The sequence below is a fragment of the Littorina saxatilis genome, linkage group LG14, assembly GCF_037325665.1.
Source record: "Littorina saxatilis isolate snail1 linkage group LG14, US_GU_Lsax_2.0, whole genome shotgun sequence".
NCBI lineage: Eukaryota > Metazoa > Mollusca > Gastropoda > Littorinimorpha > Littorinidae > Littorina > Littorina saxatilis.
In genome coordinates this window covers 39,090,515-39,111,041 of record NC_090258.1, presented here as the reverse complement: position 1 = coordinate 39,111,041, position 20,527 = coordinate 39,090,515, and the positions used below count along the sequence as shown (strand labels likewise).

Genomic DNA, 20,527 nt, shown 5'->3' with positions numbered 1-20,527 from the left:
CTGGTCAGCCAGAAGAGGAAGGGCGTGTGGGCGCAGAATTTCCTCCACGTATCGCTGGGCAGTTATGCGCCCTTGGACGTGCACCAGGGTGCTCCTTCCAGCGGTATTCATCGCCCCCCACACCATGACGCCTCCACCACCATGAACGGGTGCCTCATTCACACAGTTGGGCGCGTAACGTTCGTTTACTCTCCGGTAGACCCTCCTCCGACCATCATGTCGCTGGAGCAGGAAGTTGGACTCGTCGCTGAACCACACGTGTCTCCAGTGATTCCGGACGGTCCAGCGAAGGTGCTGGTTGCCCCTCTGCACTCGGTTATGGCGATGGCGGCGGGTGAGGACAGCTCCTCTGTGAGGTCTGCGAGCTCTCAAACCAGCTTCATGCAGGCGGTTCCACACGGTCTGGTCCGATAATCGGTGTGGCCCGGGGAGAGCCTGGACAGAAGATGAGGCCGACAGGAAACGATTCCGGAGGTGGCGGAGCCGTATGAAGCGGTCGTGAGCAGCAGTTGTCGCCCTTGGTCTTCCCGCTCGTGGCAAGTCAGCAACGGAGCCAGTGGCTTGAAACCTGACCCACAGTCTACTGATGGTGCTCTGGGACACGTGGAAGTGCCTGGCGATTGCACTTTGACTTTGGCCTGCTTGTAAACGACCCAATGCAATTTGGCGGTCTTCTCTGCTCAATCGGGCCATCTTTCGTCGCTGAATTGTCGTCTGATGTGGCGAACAATCCGCTTTTATGGGTTTTGGAAGACATGGTGAGAGCTCAATATTCCCCGAGTTTCACGAGATTACACTGAAGCATGACGAGTGGTCATGCCAAATGAGCAATTTTGACATTGTAGCCACTGATAACGCATGCGTCACGTGCAGAGCTCACTTGTGGCAATGGACGAAAGGTCGACGACCAGATAAACATTTTCTGCAGTTTGGTGGATATCCTTGTAGCCATATAACTAAATTAACCAAATATTACAAGCTATGCGTTTCTTTTTTTGAACAGTATATGTAAGAAATCTCCTAGTGCTACTGCTATGAGTAGAATACTGAGTAGGTGGTTCTGAGGGTTTTTTCTGAAGTTTTCCCGTATTGATGATTATTAACCACACCCTAAATGGTTTGAACATGTATGAAGACAAACCACCAGGAATTTTATTTTTAATCAGCCATTCTTGATTTCCACACGAGACCTTTCAGCCCTGTCAACTTGAGTTGAGGAAATTTATACTCACGCATTGCAGTATGGCAGTTTCTCGTATCCTTTGTAATTTTTCATGTTGAGAGTCATGCCACAGGACTCGCACTTGAAACATGCTTTGTGCCATACCTGGAAGAGAACACACAACAATGTGTCTTACTTCTGTCACTTTTCAGTCAACGCACTGGCTATACACACTGGCTATACACACTGGCTATACACACTGGCTATACACACTCGGAGTGTATGCAGGGGTCAGAATCTTGTATACACTTCCAGTCGCGAAGTGAATTTGCCATTCGACACCACTTAACTTTGCCATAGGAACGCAGAGCAGTTGATTATATCTATATATATATATATATATACGACTAGTGTCTGTCTGTCTGGTCGCGATGCACGGCCAAAGTTCTCGGTGGATCTTTTTCAAATTTGGACACCGTATTCAGCTACACCCCGGACACAACCTCATCGATGAGATATTTCAACACGTGCTCTCAGCGCGCAGCGCTGTGCGCGCTGAACAGATTTTGTTTTGTTTTTGTCGGGATCCACTACCAGTAACTCTTCCTTATCTTCTCCAGTGTTTTCAGCCGCGATTATCTCCCTTCCTCCGTGTGGCGTCAATCCATATTCCCGTTACTACGTTACTATTTTTAGAAGGTCACTGCACGTTACTATTTTTAGAAGGTCTCCAGTGTTTTGCGCGTTTATCTCCTTTCCTTTGTGCGCCGGCGAAGCCGGCGTTGCCGGGTTCCAGACGCAGCCTGGTATTCGGCTCTACTTCTTCCCGGCGAAGCCGGAACCCGGCGAAGCGGGTAATCATCTAGTATGTATTTATATAAGAGAACAAAGAAACGAAAACAATCTGATGCTGCGCGGCCTTTTCTGTAACGTATATTACATTTTCGGGGTGAACTTAAAAGACCCGACACTGAACCGCATCAACACTCGGAGCATCATTCGATGCCATTTTGCGAAGGTACGCTTCACTTTCAATACATGGTATCAAAGTACGCTGGGAACAAACTCGACAAAAACAAACACACACGAAACTGATGCTTCACGGCAGTTTATTGTCAGAGTTTGGAACACTTTTGGAGAGTGTATCGACCTAGACTAGGTTGCATACTTTGTGAATGTACATTATTTGCCAACCCTCGACACTCCGAAAAAGAGATAGCGGAAGTCCATACGTCAGACTGATTTTTCATTGGCTACTTCCTAACGAATTGTTAAGGGGCATTTCATTGGCTACAGATTTGTAACATAGCTTTTCATTGTCGAAGTGTATACACTCATCAATCCTGTATTTCACAGAAGAACAAAGGCCACACATGACTTAACCAGAGTTGTTCCAAGCCTCAGAGGACAAAAGGTCAAATTGGACCTGGCCAAGAATATAATGTATCCATCTATAGGCCTAAATGTTCTGATTTTTCTATGTGGAAAAGAAAACTGATGTCCAGAAGACTGATTACATGTATTAAAATTGGATGATCCACCGCATACCGGCCTAGTGTCATTCACTGTCAGAAAAATGTGTAAAATAAAAAAAATATGCATCAATGACTGAAGATTGAGGCCTTGGAACAATACTGCATACCATTTACAACAGCTACATTACGAATGTGATTTGTGTTAAAAAAGAACGAACCTAGTACAAAAACTACAGACTTTACTACAGTCGAACTTGCTTAAGACGAATCACTGGGGATCTGAAAAAAATTTCGTCTTAACCAAAATTCGTATTAAGAAAATTGATCGATTTTTTTTTATTTTTTTTTTTATTTTTAAGTCTTGTACATTTTATGGTGTTTCAATTTGTTTCTTTCGCAACTTTCATGCTGCTTCACGTTTAGACAATAAAGTGACATATTCAGGTACATGTTCATGTGTGTCTCATGTTGAGTGATGATTGTTGAGTTTGAGTGAGAGTGAGCACACAGATGTTTCATCCAGTTGTTACGTTTTTGGTCACACACACGCGCACACACTGACACTGTCCACATTCGCGGTGTTCCTATCATTTGTCCGGAATCACTTACCTTGGCGACGGGTAGCAAACCTTGGCCAATTTAGTTTTTTGTTTTTTTGTTGCAACATGATGTTCAAATCCAAATCGAAAGCACTGACTGACTGATAAACTATCGCGAACCGGCGAACGCAAACGTTGAGAGTGTGGTTTCCCTTGTCCAAGGGAAACCACTCTGGCATCTATATTTTTTGGCAATGGCTTCCGTTCGATGTTTCGTTTTTGGTATTCGCGAAGGAAATAAACGTCAGTCAGTCATTCATGTTCAGTGTCTGAGCTATCAATCACTTTGATTCTAAATTTGAAATTGTTTTGTGAGTACAGTGTAATCAGTTTAACTTTATTCAGTGATCGGTTGAGCAATGGTTCAAGCAGTCGACGCAAGGGAAGACTTTGACACATGTATTCAAACTTCTCAAATTCCCATGATATGTCGATCTCGGGACGAGTTTAAAGATTTCGTCATAAGCGTGAGTAAATTACAGACATTATGCATGCTTGGGAATCCAAAAAGTGCTCGTTATAAGCGTAAATTCGTTATAAAGAATTCGTTTTAAGCATTTTTTTTAAGCATGAAGAAAGAGGTATTCAGTTGGGAACTTAAAACTAATTCGTTATAAGTCAAAATTCGTAACTAGCGTGTTCGTTTTAAGTGGGTTCGACTGTACCATGTCATGTCAATCACTAGCGTTCCTCGCGGTGAGAATTAAATTCAGAAAAAACGCTACTTCTTCGCCCCACTCGCCAAAGAGAAACAAGGGACTGGCCAGTAGGAGTGTGCAACTGACATTGATTAACCTCAGAAAGGTACAGGTCTCCATACATACCATTGATTAATAATTATCATTTGCATTACCAACAATTATGCATGAATTCTTTGAATTCTGTAACTTGAACAATGCTTTTGTTAACTTTGCAAATGATTTTTATTAGGCCGCAAGTTAACAGTTTTTGATTATGGTGCCTTGGTGTTGCTATAGTTCAATTTCATCACCACATGACAATGAGTAAACATATTTCATTTTCAAAATAATTCAAATTCCATTGACAATTCTTCGCAGTGATGTCCGAGACAAAATTCAGCAAACAGACACTGATTTCATCTTTTATCTGCTGGTCTTAGTGACGTAGTAAATAGAATTTTGAAACCAAAGTGAAAAATGGTTAAAAACATAAATCAAATGTGAAGCAACACAACAGAGTGGCCCACAGCTCGAAACTGCCGGCGACTGGCGACCCCACCCACCTTTCTCTCTGAGCGTTTTCAGCGCTGAAACGGTCTTCGATCGAACTGACAGAATACACCAACGGGCGGAAAAAAATGTATAAAACCTGCTTAAAGGGCTATTGGTGACAGATTTCGTTGTTTTGATGTGCCAGTTAAGCTGCCGCCAGTGTAATTAGCGCGTAAAGTAACGGCAGACATCACGGGTCAAATCACATTTGTTGGTGACTTACCTTGTCCAAACATTTCAGTTCTTCGGTCGGGTAGACCGTCTTGGTGCACTTTGCACACTTCTTGCTCATTTTGCTGGACTGTTGGGACTGTTTAGCACTTGTTGCATGTAAACCTGTGCCACACAAATCGGAGTAGAAGATCCAACACACCTCTGTAATTTCTCAAGCAAATGTCGATGTTTGGGCACGGAAATGCACCTTAGTGGAAATACCAATCGACGACAGGTTCGAAAGCTGCTGATGGGCCGTGTGCAAAAACAACCGCAAGACTTGAGACGAACCAAAATATTTATGAATTCCTTATCAGATACAGATCTTAATTAGAAATCTAAGCTGAACCATAATCTGAACCATATTTTTCAAGAACTAATTTTTCCATTTTCATCTATTTTTTGGTCGGCATTTGTGTTATATTATTCGAGTTTTGTTGTGTTTCTGTCGTCTGCTACACAGTTTACTTCCGTGTCATCTCAACATTTGTGTTTTTCCGTTGATTATCGTTTGAAAAACAACTTATTTCCTTTTCAACTAAACAATTATTTTCTTTAACTTCGTTTAAAATGTCCTTTATCATATTTTTGATTATTATCTTTATTTATCTTTTTAACAGTTGCTTACATGAGCTTTCTCCGCTCCCATATTTTAACTGCAGAAAAGTAGTTCCGGTTCAAGGCCACAACTTCCGCCTTTTAGTTCCAAGCAAAAATTCAACATGTCGAAGAGAGGTAATTTCCTACATCATCGACAAATATCCATGCTGTATTGAAACATCTTCCTGTGAAATTTAAATATTTAGTTTCAGACGCTTTTCTTTATGTTTTCTATACCATCTTTTTGGTCTGCATCGCACCTATTCTGTCAAATTTGTCATTCGTCTGGAGGAGGGTACATTTATCATGATACTGGATGGAAATACGTTCTTCGAAATTTCGAAAGACAGAAACCCAATCGACATGATACTTAGAGGGAGTATCATGATAGGAAGAGCCCCCAAACTCTCTTTCTGATCAATGACAAAGATTATTATAATACGTGTTTGTGTGTGTGCGAGTGTTGAAGTAGAAAGCGGTTTGTGTACAAGTTTCCCTGAGTGGGACCGTCACAGTGTGTGTGTGTGTGTTACCGAGTCAACTGGTGTGTTTTCAGTTTATTCTTACAGACGTTTCCGAAAATAACAGTATTTGTCGAGTTTTAAACTACAGGACATCATTTAAATGTATGTTTTCATTGGATCGTCAACATCGAATTCGATCCAAATAAGGTTTTAGAACTTGACAATGTAGCCTATGAGTTACACTTAACACTCCATTTAGCTGTCAGTGTCATTGTGAGCAACTTTCGTCCTGAAAAAAGGCATTATTTTTATTAGCAACAGTTGATGCTACATCACTACATGGTTTTAATGTCTCATTTTTCTTGATCATTAAAAGGTTTTGCCTTCACAATTGACGTGTATGACTGTTTCAGGAAGAGGAGGTTCCGCTGGAGGTAAATTCCGCATTGCCCTGGGTCTCCCTGTGGGTGCTGTCCTCAACTGTGCCGATAACACAGGTAAGGCATAGATTAGAAATCATGGTTAAAGTAATTGACTAATTCCCCAACAGCCATAGCTGTCAGTGTCCCTAGTGAGGTGTGTCGTTTGAAGTCACAGTTCATACGTTCCCATACCACCGCTGGAGGGCAGATCAGGCATCAGCACAGTGTCCATATGCCTGGGTCTGAGTGTTTGATGTGTGAGTGACAGGGCATGTAGTTGTTACGGTATACTGTTGGTGTTAGCACTGGGCGTTAAACATATTTGGGGAAAAAACCTGTTGCATGTGGTACTCAGCGTAACGTTTTATTACTTTTAACTGACGTCACAATGCGCGATGAATGGCAAATCACTGTTTGTAGTTTTTAGTTACCCGGTTGTTTATTGCCCTGGTTTTTTTTTTGTTGGGGTGTGGGGTGGGGAGAGGTGGGAGTGTTGGAATTATTTGTAACTAGGGGAATTACACCACAAACGTTTGGACAAATGTGTGAACGCTGTTCTGTGAAAATTGTACTGATGGTGTCCAATTAGGTGAAGAGAATCCCTATGAAATACCTATGACGCTTAGTGAATATGAACAATGATTCTCATTACTTTGAGTGATGTGGACAGCAACTTAATGTTGTGAAATGATTCTGTTTCTAGGCGCCAAGAACTTGTTCGTGATTGCTGTGCACGGCATCAAGGGACGTCTGAACAGAATGCCTGCTGCCGGATCCGGGGATATGTTCGTGGCTACCGTCAAGAAGGGAAAGCCTGAGCTCAGGAAGAAGGGTGGGTGTTCGGATTGTTTGACCCCTTGTTGGGACAAGAGAAAAACAAGTCTTGATTATGCTATTTTAAATCTTTGGGGTTGCTGTGTATAATTTAGACTATATGATCAGCGCTGCTCAATGTTGAATTGTATTTTAATTTAAATTTAAGGCAAAAAAAAAAAATAGGTGTGGTTACGGTAACATAGCCACACAAAAAATAGGGTAGGTAGGCAATCACTTTTTTTTAAAAAACTTTTTTTTCTAATGTGTACAAATTAAACCTACTTGACAGGGAAATAAGTGTGCGACTCGGGCGCTTTCGCTTTCATTGGGTTTTTTGCACTCGTTTTTTGTTTTTTTTGTTTTGACAAATGTAATAAAAAGTTATAGGATCGGCCCCTAAAAATAGGGTAGATCGGGTTACCGTAACCACACCTATTTTTTTTTTAGGCCTAATGTTCAATGCATTGGTCAGACATGATAAATCTTCCAACTTTTGGTGAAAATCTGACTTTTGGAAGCGCCAGAGGTCATTTTTGTGAATTGTCTCAATCCGGGCTGAGATTGTTAGGGGTAAAGTGCAACTTTAAAAACCTTTCAAAATCTGAGAAAATCAGGTCTTAAAATGGAGGTAAATTTACAAAGGCTATGAACAGAAAGTCTGAGAAAAGAGGGTCTTATATAAGTTATAAGGGAGGGGGTCTTAAAAGGGGGGTTCCACTGTATATGTGATAGCTGTGTGTGGCCGACTTCTCCATCCGTCAATCTCGTAGACTATTCTTAAATGGCTCGTTCCCTTACTGCTTGCCATCTTCAAAATGTTTGGGTCACCAAGACAATGTGTCACTCCCTTATAAGTTATAGATTTAAAGACCACTATTGTAAGCTAGCCAATACTGACCGGTTGATTAGTGCTTTTGTGAACAAGAAACAATTAACAAGTGGCTCTATCCCATCACCCTTTCCCCCGTCGCGATATAACCTTGAACGGTTGAAAACGCCGTTAAACACCAAATAAAGAAAGAAATATCAATCAATCAATATGAGGCTTATATCGCGCGTATTCCGTGGGTACAGTTCTAAGCGCAGGGATTTATTATTTTAATTTTATGCAATTTATATCGCACACATATTCAAGGCGTAGGGATTTATTTATGCCGTGTGAGATGGAATTTTTTTACACAATAGATCACGCATTCACATCGGCCAGCAGATCGCAGCCATTTCGGCGCATATCCTACTTTTCACAGCCTATTATTCCAAGTCACACGGCCGGGTATTTTGGTGGACATTTTTATCTATGCCTATGCAATTTTGCCAGGAAAGACCCTTTTGTCAATCGTGGGATCTTTAACGTGCACACCCCAATGTAGTGTACACGAAGGGACCTCGGTTTTTCGTCTCATTCGAAAGACTAGCACTTGAACCCACCACCTAGGTTAGGAAAGGGGGGGGAGAAAATTGCTAACGCCCTGACCCAGGGTCGAACTCGCAACCTCTCGCTTCCGAGCGCAAGTGCGTTACCACCCGGCCACCCAGAAATACTGACCGGAAATTCCTAACCTGAATTTGAGACATCCTGGGTTCAAAAAGGGAGCTCGGGTGTGAACGCGATTGAGTTATGCAGAAGAAAAAATAATGTTTCGGAAGCTGAGTGCCGACGAGAAAGCTCGTGCATTGAAAATATACATGGTATGTGTAAAAAAACAAAAACAAAAACCTGCACAAATGCAACGCCAACTCACTTGCAGAGAGCATAACCAACCCAAACAGGGGCATTGCCCCTGGTCCCCAGTGGGGGCCTTTGCATCTCCCAGGCCCCCTGCTTTATTTTCTGTTCCTACCTCTGATTGTGTAAAGCACCATGCGACTGCCTGTTCGTGTTGAAAAGGGGTATAGGTTTTATTATTATAAATTATTGATTAGCTTGAGATGAGGACTCTTGAGACCCCCTGCGGGTTAGGGGGAAGAATTTACCCGATGCTCCCCAGCATGTCGTAAGAGGCGACTAACGTATTCTGTTTCTCCTTTTACCCTTGTTAAGTGTTTCTTGTATAGAATATAGTCAATTTTTGTAAAGATTTTAGTCAAGCTGCATCATCTGTTTTGTCCAATTCACTTTTCATTTCAAAATTCAACCCAACTCTGTACATTTATATTTTGTATTAATACTATTATGTATGTGTTTGCAGTAATGCCGGCAGTAGTGATCAGACAGAGGAAAGCCATCAGGAGAAAGGATGGAACGTTCATAGTGTTTGAGGACAACGCTGGCGTCATAGTCAACGTCAAGGGAGAAATGAAAGGTATGGGAAACATCATCAGTCTTTTTCGTTTATTAACCACCCAGAGCTGTGCAAAGTATCTGTATCTCTTAAAGGCACAGTAAGCCTCCCGTAAACCATCACAGATACGGTCAGGCTTTTACACACAGTACAAACACCCTTTCATTTAAACACTCACCGATTGAGAACATCCTAGGTGTCCTCCGTAAAGAGCGAACAATTTTCAAAGAATTTATTTTTGTGTGGTTTATCTTACCCCTGAGCCATCGTGAACCCGTGTGATCCAGTTTCCCTTTTTCACAATGTAGTCGTCAGTTTGTCATTTGAATGCGACTCGATGTGAGCTTATCTACAATAGCACGTTTTTATGCACGAAACAAACGGCTGTGGTTCACAAGAACTCTAGCGATGGCTTTTCACTGTTGAGATCAACGGCGATGTGCCGCATAAACCGTCGTCTGCTACGACCCTTGCGTGACCCTGCTTCCGGGCTTTTCTTTTTTCAAACTTTCACAACTTTGAATTGCACTGATCTTGTCTTGATGAAAAAAGAATTCTTTTATGATTAAAGAATGTTTGTGTAACAAGCTGTCAATTTATTATTTAGATTTTATAAGTTAGGTCTAGCGCAAAAACGCACCACGGTCCAAAAACATTCTGATAATCATCGATCCACGGCTATCGTCAGTTTAAGGGAAGTAACTCATTTTTGACCTGAGTTCAGGATGGGTCCAAAAAGTGTTCGAGACAATCTGCAAAATTAATTCTTTAAAAATTGCTCGCTCTTTACGTGGGGCACCTAGGATGTTCCCGTTTGGTGAGCGTTCAAATGGAAGGGTGTTTGTACTGTGTGTAAAAGCCTGACAGTATCTGTGATGGTTTACGGGAGGCTTACTGTCCGGGATATTCATAACAGCCGTCCAGCACCAAAACGAGGCGCCATTGTTGTAAAGGGCCAAGTCCACGAAAATAAATTCTTTGAAAATTTCTCACGCTCGACAGAAAGCAGCCAGGATGTTCATGTTCGGTGAGCGTTTAAATGGAAGTATGCTTGTACTGTATGTAGACGCTCAGGGAGCTCTGTGATGGTTTACGGGAGGCTTACTGTGCCTTTAAACTGCTTCAAGCTTTTGCTTAGGACTTGATGTTATCTTCAAGAACCAGAGGATCCTCCCACTGATCACGTTTCAAAGGGTTACTTTTTGGTAACCAAATATAAACAAGGACACAAATTGTATTACATTGTCCGGATTATCTGGGTCGTCTGCAACCCATATGGAATTTGTGATGCAAGTTTACAGTGTTTATTTTTAATCTGATGGAGTTGGTTGTTAATGACCTATGCTCTGTGAGGAAGCAGGAAAAATGGTTATCCCTATTTAAACGCCGTGTGTTGCTTACGACCAATACTTTTTCCGTAGAATCCTTTTAACAAAATAATGTAGTCCACCAAAATACGAACCAGTGAAGAAAACGAGAGGGGTTGATAGATCGACTATTTAGTGAATGGCAGTATTTTTATCATGGCAGTTGTGTGCTCTTTTCATTTATAATCCATCTCTTAGTTTAAACGCTCTTTGTTTTTATTTATTTTCTCTTTAATCTGAACATGGTTAAAGACACAAATTCGGGTCATGCTGCCCAGTATTATCTTGTTTTTTTGTTCAAAGTGCCAGCAAATTGTTATCCCTGACGATTTGGATATGTTAAAACGAAAGTTACTGTATATAAATAATCTTTGTACAGAGAGAAAGGTGCATACTATGCAAGAATTGTTTTCACAGCAATGTAATAAGGTTATCAGCAGAGAGTGTGTGTGTGTGCTGTCCCTGAGTGTATTGTAAACTGCGTAGTATGGCACAGTGGTACTTAATCTTTATTTGCATCACTGAATGGAAGAAAACGGGGGGGGGGGGGGGGGGGGGGGGGGGAGAACACTGAATCTCTGTCCTGTCACTGATAATGGTCCTATATGCTCAGGTGAGCAGCCTCAATCAAGCTACAGTCAAACCTGCCCTTGCCACCATTCTCATTAGCGATCACCTGCCCGCAACCACCACTTTCAAGGATCCCAGAAAAGTCTTTGTTTTATATAATTCACCTTTCCATAACAACCACCTATCTATAATAAGCACTTTTGGCCTATCCCTTGGGTGGTCATTATAGACATGTGCTTATCTTGCAGCACGAATATTGATTGTTTTCACGTCTGGCAACATTGAAGTGGGCCTACCCAGTGTAACTAATGTTTCTTTACTTGTGTTTCAGGCAGCGCCATCACAGGTCCAGTGGCCAAGGAGTGCGCTGACTTGTGGCCGAGGATAGCCAGTAACGCGTCCAGCATTGCTTGAATACTGTTAAATAAAACTCCTCTGCAAAAAAAATTTAAAAAGTCCTTTGTGTTTGTAGCCATTTCTGTGAGTTGCAAAAATGTGTGATGTGTATGTGCAGTTTATTTCTCTCTACGTATTCCTGTACTGTTTCTCTTGTTTGGTGCTGGTTTTGTATTATGATTCTGGTTGTTCAGTGTTTGTATGATTTCTTGAATGTCAAGTGTCTTTGATTCTCCGTCTTGTTTGTGAGGTATTTTGTATTCAGTGTTTTTGTCTCCCTTGAATGCATCGACCCGAGCTTGAATCGAAGAACTTGCTTGTATCAATATTTGGACGTAACCTTGAGTGATGAATGGCTGGTATAAACTGGCTCTGTCGCTTATTTAAAAAAAAAAAGGCATGATGTAAGCTGGTGTACTCGTACAAAAGTGGAGACTAACAGGACATGCATGCAAAAATGGAGATGGCAAAAACAAAACGAGCAAAGAAAAAAAGCATGCACACATTTGTATTGACCATTGAAGAATCGGATTACGGCACAACAAAAAATACTGCTGTTCATTGGTTATAGCACTCATTTATTTCAGTGCTGGTCACTGACACAGTCTAAGGAGGCTTGACTGTACAGATGTATTCCTGCACAGGAGGGAACACTTATTTACAAAGCAAAATGGGATTTCTAGTGCTGGTAATGACCACAGAAAAATGGCCTCACCATTTAAGCTCGCAGCAGTCGGCAAAAAAGCAAAACGCCCACATAACAGCTACTCAAACGCGTGCACCCGGCATGCTGCAGGACTGTACCTATGAGCTACCGTGGACGTCAAGGAAACTGCCGAGAGTGAATTCCCTTGATAGAACGGTTTGACCACAACCACGATTGACTTTTTGTGCACTTGTTTAAAAACATTTGTCTCTACATGAATATGGAACCGTTTCTTGGATGCTGCAACAATTACGCAGGGCCTGACTTCAGCCATCTAAATCTCAAGGTAAAGTTTCTAGGGTAAATGCACGATGAAATGAAATAGTTTTTGATTGATGAGAGTTGAGACTCATCAATTTCATGATTTATCTCACAATACTGCAAGTGCGTTTAATTACATTAGAAATAATGCCGCGATCAAAAATAATTACACATCTCGCCTTGAGCTCGGATGATGTGCATTACATGTACTTTTAAAACTGAACACATTGACTATTACCGGCTGTTCTCTCTCTCTCTCTCTCTCTCTCTCTCTCTCTCTCTCTCTCTCTCTCTCTCTCTCTCTCTCTCTCTCTCTCTCTCTCTCTTCACTTCAGTGATTCACACACACACACAGCTTATAGTGTTGAAAACAGCAAACCAACATACACACAGCCACAGGCCAATACGGATGAACACACACACACACAAGTTGTACACAGATCGAATGACACACAGGTATGCACACACACAGAGGATGAAAGAGGAAAATGATATGTCACAGCAGGACATTCGTACACTTACAGCAGACAACATATTGTGATGAAAGAGACTTGTAGTGTAGGATATGATTTACAGATCGAACATTACGTACACACCAAATTATGTTTTTGTTCTTTCTTCTTCTTCTGCGTTCGTGGGCTGAAACTCCCACGTGCACTCGTGTTTTTTGCACGAGTGGAATTTTACGTGTATGACCGTTTTTTACCCCGCCATTTAGGCAGCCATACGCCGTTTTCGGAGGAAGCATGCTGGGTATTTTCGTGTTTCTATAACCCACCGAACTCTGACATGGATTACAGGATCTTTTTCGTGCGCACTTGGTCTTGTGCTTGCGTGTACACACGGGGGTGTTCGGACACCGAGGAGAGTCTGCACACAAAGTTGACTCGAGAAATAAATCTCTCGCCGAACGTGGGGACGAACTCACGCTGACAGCAGCCAACTGGATACAAATCTAGCGCGCTACTGACTGAGCTACCTCCCTGCCCTTGTTCTTTCATGAATTGCTGTTTTTGAAGAGCACATTTGGTGTAAATTTATAACATGAATTATATATATATTTATGTATATGGTGGTACTGTTTTGTATAAAGTTGTGCATTCGTATTTGTGGGCATTGCTATTACAAAAAAATTAGCCAAGTGTCTTTTCATATCAAACTGTCAGTGTTATAACCATGTCCAAAAGTCACAACACTTTGTCAAGTGATCGTTGCCTGCAGTCAGCCAGGTGGATTAATTGTGTAAGAGCACGTGTGAGCAGTCTGGATTCCGGAAAGGTTACTGTGGCTTCGAAGTTTTGTACAGCCGGGTTGCGAACACGGGCACACGACACTGCTTTGAAGATAACAGCTATTTGCCCCCCAGTAATGTTCAAGAAAAGGTACTTGCAAGACAACCAAACCAGTGTCTGCTTTGTTACGTTTTTGTTGTTGCCAGATATATATATTATATACTCTAGACAGATCGAAAATGTTCCTCTTCGTGTGCCAAGATCGGGTGCCTGCAATGCCTATTGGAAGTGTGGAATATGCTTTGGATGTTGTGAAAACTTGTCTGAGGTAAAAGGGCTCTTAGTCTTAGGCCTAAAAAAAAAATAGGTGTGGTTACGGTAACCCGACCTACCCTATTTTTAGGGGCCGACCCTATAACTTTTTATTACATTTGTCAAAAAACAACACAAAAAAACAAGAAAACGAGCGCAGAAAACGCGATGAAAGCGAAAGCGCCAGAGTCGCACACTTATTCCCTGTCAAGTAGGTTTAATTTGTACACATTAGAAAAATAAAGTAAAAAAAAAAAAGTGATTGCCTACCTTCCTACCCTATTTTTTTTGGCTATGTTACCGTGACCACACCTAATTTTTTTTTGTGCCTTACTCTACAAGATCGCTGAAATCGTGACAGAGTTATTCCCGGAAAACGTCTATAAATAGCTAAAAACCAGTGTGCTACTATGTGTTTTTGTGCATGTGTGTGTGTGCATTGTTTGCTATAGCTGAGCTGTTGATTGAATAAACATTCATAATTTGGAAATTGGAGTCAGTTTCAAGCCTCTAGAAATGTTGCATTGGGTAGTGGCCTAGCTTCCACGGTACTTAACTTTGTTTTCAGGCCAAAGAATAAATGATAGAATTGGTCTTGATATGCAGACCTGGGACATGGAAGGGTCTGCCATTGCTGACTCAGACTGGATGCTCTGGCAGACAGCCGCCATCTTCCTTCTCATCCCTTCATTCCGGTTTGTGGTACGTATTGATATCAAAACATATTGCAGACCTGGGAGCCCATACGATTTCGCCGTATTTTGTACGCATGATTGTCTAGAATATGATCAGTAACTGTCAGTGAAAATAAATACGCAGAGAAAAATTCCTAGACTACTTTTCTTCACAAGAGCATCCCGAAGCCGAGCCAGTGTTTTGACACATGATTACAGTTATTGTCAGTAAACATTGAAAGAAGCATTTGTTTTAAATGTAGTGGTAAACTTAATTAAGTAAAACACGTGTGAAGCCATTCTGATCATCGCTCAACGGCTATCGCCAGTTATCTCTCTGACCGGACGCTAAAGTCCTACGCGAATCTATCAACACAAGAATACAGAGTTATCTCCCATATGTTGTTCACGAGCAGTGTTCGCGAGACGAAAATGATTGCAGATTGGCCGACTTCGACAGTGATCTCCGTTCTGTTCTTCACAGTTATGATAAAGACATCGTTCTAAGGTCAATACAAGTCGTAATTTTGGGACTGCTGCCAGAAGGAGACCGTAATATATGGTTGCATCACTGTCAAACGGTTGGCCTAGTGGTAAGGCGTCCGCCCCGTGATCGGGAGGTCGTGGGTTCGAACCCCGGCCGGGTCATACCTAAGGCTTTAAAATTGGCAATCTAGTGGCTGCTCCGCCTGGCGTCTGGCATTATGGGGTTAGTGCTAGGACTGGTTGGTCCGGTGTCAGAATAATGTGACTGGGTGAGACATGAAGCCTGTGCTGCGACTTCTGTCTTGTGTGTGGCGCACGTTATATGTCAAAGCAGCACCGCCCTGATATGGCCCTTCGTGGTCGGCTGGGCGTTAAGCAAACAAACAAACAAAAAATCACTGTCAAAAAATCGTCTGCTCCAGCGAGCGCGAAAACCAAACGGTTGATTATCACGTGACACTTTTGCCATATTTAGAGTTGTTTGCACAGTAAATACAGCCGCGAAAAATAGCTCGCTTGAAACTGTCTTACATATCAATTCCTTTGTAATTTAAAAATTACACAACACCATGAAAAATCATTATCGACGAACGCGAATCTGCTTACATCCATAAGACATTACGAAAAGATCTAAATATGTAAAAAAAAAATCGATTGCCTTGCCAGACAAGGAAAACCATTAAGGCATCCTGTCAGGGATAGAATGAGCCGAACTCATTTTGACCTGAGTTCAGGATGATTGAATCATGGATGTTCAAATGCTGTGTGGAGTATGCTCATTTTTGTGAAAGTACACCAAGTTTGTTTGAGAATACTCAAAGTGCAAAACAGGGGTTCCCAGGTCTGGTATTGGTAAGACATAGACATAGAAAACTTTATTATCTCAAGAAGAGAAACTCGGGTGTGGTGTTGATCAGCATCAGACAATTAACATACAACATAAAACGTAAGAACATTAAACAGTAACATTCCTTGCAATTGCATGCACAGCATTATTGCAGGTTCCTGGTGCAATCATTTAAACCGCATGGCTCAGGCGTGAACAAATTCAACTCAGCTAACAATTAAGATTAGGATAATAATAAACAAGTCGCGTAAGGCGAAAATACAATATTTAGTCAAGTAGCTGTCGAACTCACAGAATGAAACGCAATGCCATTTTACTCGTAGCATCGTCAGGCCACCGCTCATGGCAAAGGCAGTGAAATTGACAAGAAGAGCGGGGTAGTAGTTGCGCTAAGAAGGATAGCACGCTTTTCTGTACCTCTCTTTGTTTTAACTTTCTGAGCGTGTTTTTAATCCAAACATATCATATCTATATGTTTTTGGAATCAGGAACCGACAAGGAATAAGATGAAAGTGTTTTTAAATTGATTTGGACAATTTAATTTTGATAATAATTTTTATATATTTAATTTTGAGAGCTTGTTTTTAATCCGAATATAACATATTTATATGTTTTTGGAATCAGCAAATGATGGAGAATAAGATAAACGTAAATTTGGATCGTTTTATAAAATTTTTTTTTTTTTTACAATTTTCAGATTTTTGAGTCACTTGAGAAAATGTGACTCTATGTAATCGGTCAGTGTTAGTCTGTCCGGCCGGCCGTCCGTAGACACCACCTTAACGTTGGACTTTTCTCGGAAACTATCAAAGCGATCGGGCTCATATTTTGTTTAGTCGTGACCTCCAATGACCTCTACACTTTAACGATGGTTTCGTTGACCTTTGACCTTTTTCAAGGTCACAGGTCAGCGTCAAAGGAAAAATTAGACATTTTATATCTTTGACAAAGTTCATCGGATGTGATTGAAACTTTGTAGGATTATTCTTTACATCAAAGTATTTACATCTGTAGCCTTTTACGAACGTTATCAGAAAAACAAGGGAGATAACTAGCCTTTTCTGTTCGGCAACACACAACTTAACGTTAGGTTTTTCTCGGAAACTATAAAAGTGACCGGGCTCAAATTTTATGTGAACGTGACTCATTGTGTTGTGAATAGCAATTTCTTCCTGTCCATCTGATGCCTCATATAATATTCAGAACTGCGAAAGTGACTCGATCGAGCGTTTGCTCTTCTTGTTAATGACCAAAGTCATTAATTAATTTTTAAGCCACCAAGCTGAAATGCAATACCGAACCCCGGGCTTCGTCGAAGATTACTTGACCAAAATTTCAACCAATTTGGTTGAAAAATGAGGGCGTGACAGTGCCGCCTCAACTTTCACGAAAAGCCGGATATGACGTCATCAAAGACATTTAGGCCACACAAAAAAATAGGTCTGTTTACGGTAACCCGACCGACCCTAGTTTTTTCGCGCGACCCTAGACTTTTTTTTGGCATTTGGGGGAAGAAAAAAAAATCTTGGTTTTTTTGCAAAATAACGTAAAAATATGGTTTTTTGGGAAAAAAAAAAGAAAAAAAACAATCCCGACCTACCGACCCTACTTTTTTGGGTCATGTTACCCTAAACAGACAATTTTTTTTTTGGCCTTATCAAAAAAATGAAAAAAAGTTCGGGGATTTCATACCCAGGAACTCTCATGTCAAAATTTCATAAAGATCGGTCCAGTAGTTTAGTCTGAATCGCTCTACACACACACACACACACACACACAGACACACACACACACAGACACACGCACATACACCACGACCCTCGTTTCGATTCCCCCTCGATGTTAAAATATTTAGTCAAAACTTGACTAAATATAAAAAACGCTCGCGCTGGACCCGAGTACTCTTCAGACATTCACACACACACACACACACACACACACACACACACACACACACACACTCTCTCTCTCTCTCACACACACTCACACACACACACACACACTACCACATCTCCATTCTAAAACACGTCACGTTCCAAATCAAAAGACGACATTCTATTTTCTTACGTCACTATTCTTGGTTTACGGTACCATTCGGCGGCTTTGCTACGAGTATGGCATAGTCTTGGTTTGCCGAGACCTTGCACCGTTCTATCAGACTGCCTGGCTGGCTGTTGCACCGCGAATTCCTCCCACCGCCAAGTCGTTTTTTTGTGGTTTATTTCGCATTTAGGTCCCAGGTAACATTATGAAGTTTTAATACGATCAATCGGACCTATTATCAAGTTAGTGTATCAACTTTTGAACGAACTGCGCCCAGTAGTTTCCCAGCAATAAGCTGTTAAGTCGAGACACACACACAGACACACAATTAAAGTCTGCTGGACCCTTGTACTAGCGTATTCGGGAATAATGTCTCTGTTTACTGTCGCCAGAGAATGGTGGTGGTCGTAGGCAGACAAGTTGAAAGCCATAGCGGTCGGTTGTACTTGATGGGCAGGGCATGTTGCTGTTAACTCAATGCCAGTGCCGCCATCCACCTTCGAGAAGTTAATAAGGTCCAGGGTTTGAATCCTATGTAGCTGCTACTGCTAGCATGGCCCGATGAATAGGACTGTCTTGATCAATCTACATGTTACTGCACTCTGTAGTCAGAATTTGAATCATTCCACGTGAGAACGAACACAAGAGAAAGAAAGAAAATTAACTTATTCCAATCCATGGTGCTTGCAGACTCAAATGATCAGAACCTTGCAGTAATGTTACTGCTGCTTGTTTTGACTGTTCAACAGCTGAAGCAAGCACCCAGGCACTGTTGCAGGCTGAGCCAGGGCTGGTGGCCCACAATGATGCTGACTGTGTCCGTCTGTCTTGGCACCTTTAAAGTTGGCAGGTAAAGTCCTATTCACCTCACACAAAACTCAAACTGCAGGCCAACGTTCCTTTTCCTTTCAAGCCCCCACCAACTGGAACTCACTACCTCTCCCCCTCTGTCAACAACAGTCTTTAGAAGCATTTAAATCTGGCCTCAGGACTTTTCTTTTCCCTAAATAATCCTCAGACTACAGTGCCCCGCTACACCCGTCCTGTCATTTTGAGAAAGCTGCAGTCTCACAGACAAGAAGAAAGAGAAAGTAAAAGAACAGCCATGCAACCAACTAAAAAGTTGTGTAACAAGAAAGCGGATGGGTGTATCTTGAATTGAATCAAAGTGAGGACAATTTAAGATTCCCTCCCTTTTGAGACCCTTTTTTTTGACTCACATGCGTAGCAAAAGTGAGTCTATGTACTCACCCGAGTCGTCCGTCCGTCCGTCCGGACGTCCGGACGTCCGGACGTCCGTCCGTCCGTCCGTCCGTCCGGAAAACTTTAACGTTGGATATTTCTTGGACACTATTCAGTCTATCAGTACCAAATTTGGCAAGATGGTGTATGATGACAAGGCCCCAAAAAACATACATAGCATCTTGACCTTGCTTCAAGGTCAAGGTCGCAGGGGCCATAAATGTTGCCTAAAAAACAGCTATTTTTCATATTTTTCCCATTTTCTCTGAAGTTTTTGAGATTCAGTACCTCACCTATATATGATATATAGGGCAAAGTAAGCCCCATCTTTTGATACCAGTTTGGTTTACCTTGCTTCAAGGTCAAGGTCACAGGAGCTCTTCAAAGTTGGATTGTATACATATTTTGAAGTGACCTTGACCCTGAACTATGGAAGATAACTGTTTCAAACTTAAAAATTATGTGGGGCACATGTTATGCTTTCATCATGAGACACATTCGGTCACATATGATCAAGGTCAAGGTCACTTTGACCCTTATGAAATGTGACCAAAATAAGGTAGTGAACCACTAAAAGTGACCATATCTCATGGTAGAAAGAGCCAATAAGCACCATTGTACTTCCTATGTCTTGAATTAACAGCTTTGTGTTGCATGACCTTGGATGACCTTGACCTTGGGTCAAGGTCACATGTATTTTGGTAGGAAAAATGTGTAAAGCATGTGAGTCGTATGGGCTTTGCCCTTCTTGTTTAGACTTTCTGTTCATAACCTTGGTAAATGTTCTCCCATTTTAGGAATCCTTTTGTAGACTTGATTTTTTCCAATTTTTGGAAGTCTTGATAATAATAATTGCATGGTAAAACCTTGGAAATGTTAACACACACGGGGTCTTGTCTGATACAGGTTTCTACGGTTGGTTCATCGACATCCAGCATGGACGTTCCTGATGAACTTCCCGGTGCTGTACGCTGGCTACACCCTCTTGCTGATCGGTTCCTTCATCATTGCCACCTGCCTCTGTCGCTTTGGATTCCTCGACACTTTCATCAGGCTGGGTAAGTCAGCGCAAATTCATCCTCACAGCATTCAACTGTTATGGCTTATGCTTTCTGTGTAGCATGCT

The 20,527-nt window shown here is 41.7% G+C and overlaps 3 protein-coding genes across 9 annotated transcripts in view; 2 read left to right on the top strand and 1 right to left on the bottom strand.

Moving 5' to 3' along the window:
* LOC138947747 (LIM and SH3 domain protein F42H10.3-like) overlaps positions 1-4,917 on the bottom strand; it is a 67,620-nt gene extending 62,703 nt beyond the window's left edge. For 2 of the 6 annotated variants that reach the window (XM_070319299.1, XM_070319297.1), the window contains exons 1-2: positions 4,692-4,915; positions 1,233-1,327 (exon numbers count right to left, since the gene is read on the bottom strand). In XM_070319299.1, the coding sequence (XP_070175400.1) occupies positions 1,233-1,327; positions 4,692-4,760 (164 nt within the window). In that variant the 5' untranslated portion in view covers positions 4,761-4,915. Of the gene's footprint in view, positions 1-1,232; positions 1,328-4,691 lie in introns of all 6 variants that reach the window. The other 4 variants (XM_070319296.1, XM_070319295.1, XM_070319298.1 and 1 more) reach the window with 4 other exon arrangements.
* A 423-nt stretch (positions 4,918-5,340) lies between these two features.
* LOC138947738 (large ribosomal subunit protein uL14) lies at positions 5,341-11,660 on the top strand. The gene is made up of 5 exons (XM_070319288.1): positions 5,341-5,416; positions 6,159-6,242; positions 6,871-6,999; positions 9,173-9,286; positions 11,534-11,660. The coding sequence occupies exons 1-5, from the start codon at positions 5,404-5,406 to the stop codon at positions 11,614-11,616; spliced, it is 423 nt and encodes a 140-aa protein (XP_070175389.1). The 5' UTR covers positions 5,341-5,403; the 3' UTR covers positions 11,617-11,660.
* A 134-nt stretch (positions 11,661-11,794) lies between these two features.
* The window catches only part of LOC138947737 (uncharacterized), a 13,596-nt gene continuing 4,863 nt past the window's right edge, over positions 11,795-20,527 (top strand). Inside the window, exons 1-4 of one of the 2 annotated variants that reach the window (XM_070319286.1) lie at positions 11,795-12,590; positions 14,716-14,811; positions 18,909-19,009; positions 20,308-20,459. In XM_070319286.1, the coding sequence (XP_070175387.1) occupies positions 12,519-12,590; positions 14,716-14,811; positions 18,909-19,009; positions 20,308-20,459 (421 nt within the window). In that variant the 5' untranslated portion in view covers positions 11,795-12,518. Of the gene's footprint in view, positions 12,591-14,677; positions 14,812-18,908; positions 19,010-20,307; positions 20,460-20,527 lie in introns of both variants that reach the window. The other variant, XM_070319287.1, reaches the window with a different exon arrangement.

What these genes read in the sequence shown, in the direction of transcription:
- LOC138947738 (XM_070319288.1), top strand. An exon ending in CAACTGTGCCGATAACACAG is followed by an intron (nt 6,243 to 6,870) that starts GTAAGGCATAGA and finishes TTCTGTTTCTAG; the next exon opens with GCGCCAAGAACTTGTTCGTG. An exon ending in CGTCAAGGGAGAAATGAAAG is followed by an intron (nt 9,287 to 11,533) that starts GTATGGGAAACA and finishes CTTGTGTTTCAG; the next exon opens with GCAGCGCCATCACAGGTCCA.